At 36.6% G+C, this 9,121-nt stretch overlaps 2 protein-coding genes across 3 annotated transcripts; both read right to left on the bottom strand.

Annotated features, from left to right (window-relative positions):
* Positions 1–4,968: 4,968 nt before the first annotated feature.
* Positions 4,969–6,826, bottom strand: CtsK2 (Cathepsin K2). Of its 2 annotated transcripts, none has more exons than XM_086837626.1 (3): positions 6,540–6,826; positions 6,138–6,368; positions 4,969–6,073 (listed from the first exon to the last, which is right to left on the bottom strand). In XM_086837626.1, exons 2-3 carry the CDS (start codon positions 6,360–6,362, stop codon positions 5,156–5,158), a joined length of 1,143 nt encoding a protein of 380 aa, XP_086693752.1. In that variant the 5' UTR covers positions 6,363–6,368; positions 6,540–6,826; the 3' UTR covers positions 4,969–5,155. The 2 variants fall into 2 exon arrangements, with proteins under 2 accessions (XP_086693752.1, XP_086693753.1); XM_086837627.1 differs by having other exon boundaries at positions 6,138–6,452; positions 6,510–6,572.
* A 1,681-nt stretch (positions 6,827–8,507) lies between these two features.
* On the bottom strand, positions 8,508–8,810 carry LOC110180033 (uncharacterized). Its single transcript, XM_020947641.2, has 2 exons — positions 8,715–8,810; positions 8,508–8,645 (listed from the first exon to the last, which is right to left on the bottom strand). Exons 1-2 carry the CDS (start codon positions 8,808–8,810, stop codon positions 8,508–8,510), a joined length of 234 nt encoding a protein of 77 aa, XP_020803300.2.
* Between the last annotated feature and the right edge of the window lie 311 nt (positions 8,811–9,121).

The following is a 9,121-nucleotide window of genomic DNA, read 5'->3' as shown; positions in this document are numbered from 1 at the left end:
TTTATACCTTTTCGCAGATTATAGCGTCAGTCCGAAGATTAAAACGCAGTGAAGGAGTCATTTCCGACCCTATAAACCATATATATTCTTGATCAGCATCAACAGCCCAATCGTTCTAGCCAGGTCCGGTCGAAAAATAAATTTTTGACATTTTTCCGAAAATTGAAAATTTCATAAGGGGTTACATCATTAAAATTGCCAAAATTTGACAATAAATTGATTTTTTTAAATTTGAAAACTGAGTATGCAGCTTTGTTAATCTGCTAAAAACTAGCATAGAACAGCTTTCCGAATTAAAATGAATGATTTTTTGGCTTAGTTATGAGTTTTTTAAACTATGATTTTTGGGAAAAATTGTCTGTTTTTATACCTTTTTTCGGGTTTTTATAATTTTAGTCAGAAACTTATAACAGCATCAACAAACGCAGTATGCAGATTTGTTAGTGCTATAAAAACTTGCGCAGAAAAGCTTTCCGATTCAAAATTAATGCAATTTTGGCTTAATTATGATGTTAGGAAAACTCAGATTATTTAAGAAAATTGTCTGTTTTTATACCTTTTCGCAGATTATAGCGTCAGTCCGAAGATTAAAACGCAGTGAAGGAGTCATTTCCGACCCTATAAACCATATATATTCTTGATCAGCATCAACAGCCCAATCGTTCTAGCCAGGTCCGGTCGAAAAATAAATTTTTGACATTTTTCCGAAAATTGAAAATTTCATAAGGGGTTACATCATTAAAATTGCCAAAATTTTACAATAAATTGATTTTTTTAAATTTGAAAACTGAGTATGCAGCTTTGTTAATCTGCTAAAAACTAGCATAGAACAGCTTTCCGAATTAAAATGAATGATTTTTTGGCTTAGTTATGAGTTTTTTAAACTATGATTTTTGGGAAAAATTGTCTGTTTTTATACCTTTTTTCGGGTTTTTATAATTTTAGTCAGAAACTTATAACAGCATCAACAAACGCAGTATGCAGATTTGTTAGTGCTATAAAAACTTGCGCAGAAAAGCTTTCCGATTCAAAATTAATGCAATTTTGGCTTAATTATGATGTTAGGAAAACTCAGATTATTTAAGAAAATTGTCTGTTTTTATACCTTTTCGCAGATTATAGCGTCAGTCCGAAGATTAAAACGCAGTGAAGGAGTCATTTCCGACCCTATAAACCATATATATTCTTGATCAGCATCAACAGCCCAATCGTTCTAGCCAGGTCCGGTCGAAAAATAAATTTTTGACATTTTTCCGAAAATTGAAAATTTCATAAGGGGTTACATCATTAAAATTGCCAAAATTTGACAATAAATTGATTTTTTTAAATTTGAAAACTGAGTATGCAGCTTTGTTAATCTGCTAAAAACTAGCATAGAACAGCTTCCCGAATTAAAATGAATGATTTTTTGGCTTAGTTATGAGTTTTTTAAACTATGATTTTTGGGAAAAATTGTCTGTTTTTATACCTTTTTTCGGGTTTTTATAATTTTAGTCAGAAACTTATAACAGCATCAACAAACGCAGTATGCAGATTTGTTAGTGCTATAAAAACTTGCGCAGAAAAGCTTTCCGATTCAAAATTAATGCAATTTTGGCTTAATTATGATGTTAGGAAAACTCAGATTATTTAAGAAAATTGTCTGTTTTTATACCTTTTCGCAGATTATAGCGTCAGTCCGAAGATTAAAACGCAGTGAAGGAGTCATTTCCGACCCTATAAACCATATATATTCTTGATCAGCATCAACAGCCCAATCGTTCTAGCCAGGTCCGGTCGAAAAATAAATTTTTGACATTTTTCCGAAAATTGAAAATTTCATAAGGGGTTACATCATTAAAATTGCCAAAATTTGACAATAAATTGATTTTTTTAAATTTGAAAACTGAGTATGCAGCTTTGTTAATCTGCTAAAAACTAGCATAGAACAGCTTTCCGAATTAAAATGAATGATTTTTTGGCTTAGTTATGAGTTTTTTAAACTATGATTTTTGGGAAAAATTGTCTGTTTTTATACCTTTTTTCGGGTTTTTATAATTTTAGTCAGAAACTTATAACAGCATCAACAAACGCAGTATGCAGATTTGTTAGTGCTATAAAAACTTGCGCAGAAAAGCTTTCCGATTCAAAATTAATGCAATTTTGGCTTAATTATGATGTTAGGAAAACTCAGATTATTTAAGAAAATTGTCTGTTTTTATACCTTTTCGCAGATTATAGCGTCAGTCCGAAGATTAAAACGCAGTGAAGGAGTCATTTCCGACCCTATAAACCATATATATTCTTGATCAGCATCAACAGCCCAATCGTTCTAGCCAGGTCCGGTCGAAAAATAAATTTTTGACATTTTTCCGAAAATTGAAAATTTCATAAGGGGTTACAACATTAAAATTGCCAAAATTTGACAATAAATTGATTTTTTTAAATTTGAAAACTGAGTATGCAGCTTTGTTAATCTGCTAAAAACTAGCATAGAACAGCTTCCCGAATTAAAATGAATGATTTTTTGGCTTAGTTATGAGTTTTTTAAACTATGATTTTTGGGAAAAATTGTCTGTTTTTATACCTTTTTGCGGGTTTTTATAATTTTAGTCAGAAACTTATAACAGCATCAACAAACGCAGTATGCAGATTTGTTAGTGCTATAAAAACTTGCGCAGAAAAGCTTTCCGATTCAAAATTAATGCAATTTTGGCTTAATTATGATGTTAGGAAAACTCAGATTATTTAAGAAAATTGTCTGTTTTTATACCTTTTCGCAGATTATAGCGTCAGTCCGAAGATTAAAACGCAGTGAAGGAGTCATTTCCGACCCTATAAACCATATATATTCTTGATCAGCATCAACAATCGTTCTAGCCAGGTCCGGTCGAAAAATAAATTTTTGACATTTTTCCGAAAATTGAAAATTTCATAAGGGGTTACATCATTAAAATTGCCAAAATTTGACAATAAATTGATTTTTTTAAATTTGAAAACTGAGTATGCAGCTTTGTTAATCTGCTAAAAACTAGCATAGAACAGCTTTCCGAATTAAAATGAATGATTTTTTGGCTTAGTTATGAGTTTTTTAAACTATGATTTTTGGGAAAAATTGTCTGTTTTTATACCTTTTTTCGGGTTTTTATAGTTTTAGTCAGAAACTTATAACAGCATCAACAAACGCAGTATGCAGATTTGTTAGTGCTATAAAAACTTGCGCAGAAAAGCTTTCCGATTCAAAATTAATGCAATTTTGGCTTAATTATGATGTTAGGAAAACTCAGATTATTTAAGAAAATTGTCTGTTTTTATACCTTTTCGCAGATTATAGCGTCAGTCCGAAGATTAAAACGCAGTGAAGGAGTCATTTCCGACCCTATAAACCATATATATTCTTGATCAGCATCAACAGCCCAATCGTTCTAGCCAGGTCCGGTCGAAAAATAAATTTTTGACATTTTTCCGAAAATTGAAAATTTCATAAGGGGTTACATCATTAAAATTGCCAAAATTTGACAATAAATTGATTTTTTTAAATTTGAAAACTGAGTATGCAGCTTTGTTAATCTGCTAAAAACTAGCATAGAACAGCTTTCCGAATTAAAATGAATGATTTTTTGGCTTAGTTATGAGTTTTTTAAACTATGATTTTTGGGAAAAATTGTCTGTTTTTATACCTTTTTTCGGGTTTTTATAATTTTAGTCAGAAACTTAACAGCATCAACAAACGCAGTATGCAGATTTGTTAGTGCTATAAAAACTTGCGCAGAAAAGCTTTCCGATTCAAAATTAATGCAATTTTTGCTTAATTATGATGTTAGGAAAAATCAGATTATTTAAGAAAATTGTCTGTTTTTATACCTTTTCGCAGATTATAGCGTCAGTCCGAAGATTAAAACGCAGTGAAGGAGTCATTTCCGACCCTATAAACCATATATATTCTTGATCAGCATCAACAGCCCAATCGTTCTAGCCAGGTCCGGTCGAAAAATAAATTTTTGACATTTTTCCGAAAATTGAAAATTTCATAAGGGGTTACATCATTAAAATTGCCAAAATTTTACAATAAATTGATTTTTTTAAATTTGAAAACTGAGTATGCAGCTTTGTTAATCTGCTAAAAACTAGCATAGAACAGCTTTCAGAATTAAAATGAATGATTTTTTGGCTTAGTTATGAGTTTTTTAAACTATGATTTTTGGGAAAAATTGTCTGTTTTTATACCTTTTTTCGGGTTTTTATAATTTTAGTCAGAAACTTATAACAGCATCAACAAACTCAGTATGCAGATTTGTTAGTGCTATAAAAACTTGCGCAGAAAAGCCATTTATAATGTGAATTTTTGGACGATTTTTGCAAATTTTCATGATGTAACCCCTTTCCTTTTTTCCGAAAAATGGGAAATTTTTGGAAAAATTTTTTTTCGCCCGGATAAAGCTAGAAAGAAAGGCCTGTAGATGCTGATCAAGATTATATATGATTTATGGGGTCGGAAATGGCTCCTTCACTTTCATTTAAGCTTCCGACTGAAGGTGCAATACCATTTTTTAATCGATATTAACTATATTTTTAGATGCAAATTTTTTCGACAAATCAAAATTTAAAAAACTCATAACTAAGTCAGAACAGCTTTAAATTCAATTCGGAAAGCGGTCGAATGTTTTTAGCAGGTTAACAAAACTGCATACTCCATTTAAAACGTGAATTTTTGGCCGATTTTTGCAAATTTTCATGATGTAACCCCTTTCCTTTTTTCCGAAAAATGGGAAAGGGGTTAAAAGAAAGTGAAGGAGACATTTCCGACCCTATAAATCTGATGCAGTTTTTTTAACCTGCTAAAAATGAACATACGAGCGCTTTCTGAATTAAAATGAATAATTTTTTGGCTTAGCTATGATCGAATTAAAAATCGGTTCCTTGATCATATTGAAACCAAAATTTGGCTTCTCGAAGTTTGCTTCCGTTCTTGTCATGTATTTAAATTAGTTTGTAGTTTTTGAAATCAGAGATTTATTTCAACGAAAGTGTTTGTTAAAATCACAAGCATCAATGCCAAGGTTCTTCTTTGCGGCTTTTGGAATCAATCGTATATCCTTTTAATCGTTTTATTTAAGAAATCAGCCCAGATGAAAAATATTGTCCTGGACATATCCAGGTGCAAGCCAAAAGCAGCTCAAACCACCGGATAGGAGCACTCGTCGGCCACCAGGCAGAAGTTCTTGCCGCGCGGCAGACGGAAGTAGCCCTGCTCGCCCCAGGTGTCGTCCCAGGAGTTCTTGATGATCCAGTAGTCGTGACCGTTCTCCGAGCCGTACCCAACGACCAGGATGGCGTGGTTGGGCTCCGCGGAATTATTGCACTCCTCATCATCGTAGATGCCGCCGTCATAGCTCTTCAGACTCTCTATGCCGTAGACCGAGCAGGCAACGGGTCCCAGGGTGGCCACCACCTTCTTCAACTCCTCTTCGTCCTTGGGCGGAATGGTGCCGAAGCCACTGATGTGGGCTCCCGCCTTGCTCTCGTCGTACTTGCAGGTGTCCTGCTTGTCCAAGTACGGATAGGTTGGCAGCTGAGAGACGCCCTTCTGGTCCTCGTTGATCCAGCAGAAGGCGGCCTCCTGGAAGCCACCATCACAGCCGTTCAGAGCAAAGTCCTCGGCTGGACCGCAGTCCACCAGGTTCTGCTCGGAGAGGACGGGCAGGGAGCCAGTCTTGCGGAAGACATGACCCTCGATGGCACCGACTGTGGCGTGGGCCCAGCAGGAACCGCAGGTGCCCTGGAATCTCACGTGGCTAACGCCTCCCTTCGCGCGCCAATCAAAGGAGTCGGGAACATGGCCATCGGGAATGGGCACATCCACACGGCTGGAGGCGGCACGAGCCTTGGCGGCACGGTTGATCTTCAGACCGGTGAGCTGGCTGAGGAACTCGCCCTGGGTCAGATCGGCGAAGGCATTCACCGCCTGCTTGAAGGTGGAAGTGCCAGCGGCATAGGCCGCGTTTCCGGCATCCACCAGGCTCTTGGTGGCCGCGAAGGCACCCTCGTGCAGGGCCTGATCAGCGGCATTGAGGTAGGACTTGCCGGATTGGGACTGCAAGGGGAGAGGCAGGAGTTAGTCGGTTATTATCGGTTAGAAGTCACTCCACAGATCTCACCAAGAAGTCGCCGAAGCTCTGGACGTTGCTGAGCAGCGGCACCTTGGGCACAACGCTGGCAATGCCACTGGCAGCACTCTGGAAGCGGTTAGCCGCATTGGAGGCCAAGTTGCTGAGGCCACCGCCGAGGCCACCTCCGAGGCCACCGCCCAAGCCACCTCCGAATCCACCGAACTGGGCAGAGACCGCAGCCACCAGGAGGGGCAGAACCAAAAAGAACTTCATACTGATCTGTGTAGGAAACAACGATTAATAAATGGACGGCGGATCCGACTGGTTTCTCGGGGGAACTACGGAACAGAGATCTCCTCTGCGCTGTAATGACTATATTTGATTGCGTATGAGTTCTCTAATCGGAATACTATATGCAACCTGTCCAGTAATTCCCATCTGACGACTAACCTTACGCGCCCACAGATTAAACGCAAATGTTTTGGGCTCGATCGCCGGACGGAGCTTATATATACTAGTGGCTATTAGCAAGTGAGTCTCTCTAATATGTATAACCAGCCAACCTCGCCCGCACCCAGATCAATCCGAACCATAAATCCCAAGTCCAGTGATTCGGAATTATACTGATTGCCTGATCTCGGCTATACTATAAAGGCTACGCGGAGCGGTTTGGGAACTCGTCTTGGCTCATTAGTGGCGCCGTGTAAGAAGCCACTAAATATAGGCGAACTAGAACTAAATCTTGTTCGAATACTAATTATAATCGGGGGTATACACATAGATCTCGTTTAGTTGGATTACGGGTTTGCTGCCCCTATACCGATCTTCCGTTCGCACTGCATTTTCGACAGATTGATTCTCGTTTTTAATTAGTTAGCACACTTAATCCCTTTTTAATGTTTTATTGTGCACTGATCAATGGCAAACCGGTAAGTATCGAAAACTCGTTGCTTAGAGCGAAATTGACTAAACTGTTAATTATCCACGGGTTCTAAATTAAACTTTAGAATATGAAGACTCTTTAAACTTAATAGAGATCTGTGACGAACCGTTCGGAACGATGGACGGCTGCTAATGTTTTTGATCCGGTCTCAAGTTCGATCTTTTATAGCCTTCGATTTGCCTGCGCTTCGTTAGAGTTATCTTGCGAATTCAATTAATCGAAGAGTTTTGAATATTAACTAGTGATTTTTGATTAAAAATACTACGTCATTCATTAACATCTCATATCTTGATTTTAATATTAGCATCTTTTATCTTGAATTAAGTCCAGACGACAAACAGCAAACAGTAGCTGCCTAGGGTTAGTTTCTTTAGTTCTCAGCAAAAGTCGATTGTAAATATATGTAATTTCCTTGGGGAAGCCCCTTCTTCATTTGTTTTAAGGTAAACAAGTTTATTACCTAAGTTAGGTGATGCTGCCTTAATTATGTCAACTGAAACATTAATATTTATTAGGCTTACGCTTATTTATAGGTGACAAGAGATAAGCATTTGCGCACAATTTTAAATTAATTAATTTATGTAGATTTAGAGGCACCTGTTTCAGCCGATAATTTTGCTAATTTGTTTACAAATAATCAGCATTAACTGAGTCTCTTAGATGATAGTGTTATCAAGAGTGCTTTTAGCCGAAACGAGTCAAATTTCAATTTGGAAATGAAACTGCATTTAATAAATGACTTGTTTATATTTTTACTCAGCAAATAGATCTCCTGATAACCCCAATTTTTGTGTTTTATTGTGAATTTATTTATACCCGATTAACAATTTGAATTTGCACATTAAGTACATTTCGCCAAAGTATTTTATGATCAAACATATCATTCGTAAAAAACCGGAAATGATAAAAAAAACTCGTTGTTAAATTACACTCAATTATTGCGACACAAAAGATTTTATCATCTGGTGAAGGGGAGAAATATTTTCAAACAAGTTCAAGTTCCGTTTTTAAGGAGTTTTTTAACTTAACATAAAATCAATAAAAGTAAGGATTTTAAACAAATTAAAAAGGAAATTTTAATGATCTATTTTTCGAATATTTGCCATGATAGTTAATTTAGTAAGCATACATTTATGGCCAGCGCTTTGCTTCTGTTTACTTTGAATACTCAAGCTAATTTTATTCTTAATAAAAATAAACATAAAAATAGATATCTAATTCGAATCCAAAACTAGTTTTTTCATACTTATATGTAAATATAGACTTTGTGGTAAACCATTTCAGGCGTAAATTAATGCTAAGCAGCTAATAGAATTTAAATTAATGAAACAATAAACACTGATGAATTTTTTATATATAGTTTAAATACTGCTCCCCGAAATTCAAACATTGTAAGTGTTTATCTTTTAACAGTTTAATATTTTAATAAATTAATTAATAAATTAAACATTTATATAACAATTTGTGTAATACTTTTATGCAGACTTGCGGCTCCTGGTCTGGACAGATCGGGATTCCTGGACTTCATGGATGGGCGTGGCTTCTGGCAGGAAAATAATTGGTTTACTCAGATCTACAGGGGGTGCAGCCCAATTTCTGGTCATGGGAAAGCGCTAATTATGAGTAGAAAAAGGATAATTAATATCTTTATAATACCCTTTTATTATTATAGAGATACTCACGCCACTGGGTCCATTGATGGATCCGTGTCCCACCTGGGGATGGGCCAGGGAGAAAGCCAGGCAGGCCAGGAAAGTCAGAACCAGGATAACTTTCATTTTGAAGGGAAATTCAAAGGATATAGGCTGAGGGGACTTAAGATGCTTTTCCAGGCAACTGCTTGGCTTGCAATGATTCTTGCATCTCGACAAGATTCCCTTATATAATCGAACTTTCTCCTTTTGCCTGTACTTCCTGTACTTCCGCTTTGCTTAAAAATAAACCTCAGATCGGGCCCAGAGAGAGAGAAAGGGAAACGTTCGGCCGGAGTCCCGGATGGGGGCATTCCCAGTTAGCAGTTACTTACTGTTTTCCTTGGGGTTCTTGGTGCTTAAAGATTCTGCTCAGCGGCAAAGAAACAAAAAGTGGA

This window comes from Drosophila serrata, unplaced genomic scaffold, assembly GCF_035046125.1.
Source record: "Drosophila serrata isolate PLE 108 unplaced genomic scaffold, ASM3504612v1 contig_334, whole genome shotgun sequence".
NCBI classification, from domain to species: Eukaryota; Metazoa; Arthropoda; class Insecta; order Diptera; family Drosophilidae; genus Drosophila; species Drosophila serrata.
The sequence above is the reverse complement of the archived record's forward strand: the minus strand, read 5'-3'. Positions and strand labels throughout refer to the sequence as shown.

Bases quoted from the DNA above. Each gene is read 5' to 3' on its own strand.
- CtsK2 (XM_086837626.1), bottom strand. From the start codon at position 6,362: ATGAAGTTCTTTTTGGTTCTGCCCCTCCTGGTGGCTGCGGTCTCTGCC. The intron at 6,074-6,137 runs GTGAGATCTGTG...CTCCCCTTGCAG, and splicing joins AGAGCTTCGGCGACTTCTTG to TCCCAATCCGGCAAGTCCTA.
- LOC110180033 (XM_020947641.2), bottom strand. From the start codon at position 8,810: ATGAAAGTTATCCTGGTTCTGACTTTCCTGGCCTGCCTGGCTTTCTCC. The intron at 8,646-8,714 runs GTGAGTATCTCT...ACTCATAATTAG, and splicing joins CCATCAATGGACCCAGTGGC to CGCTTTCCCATGACCAGAAA.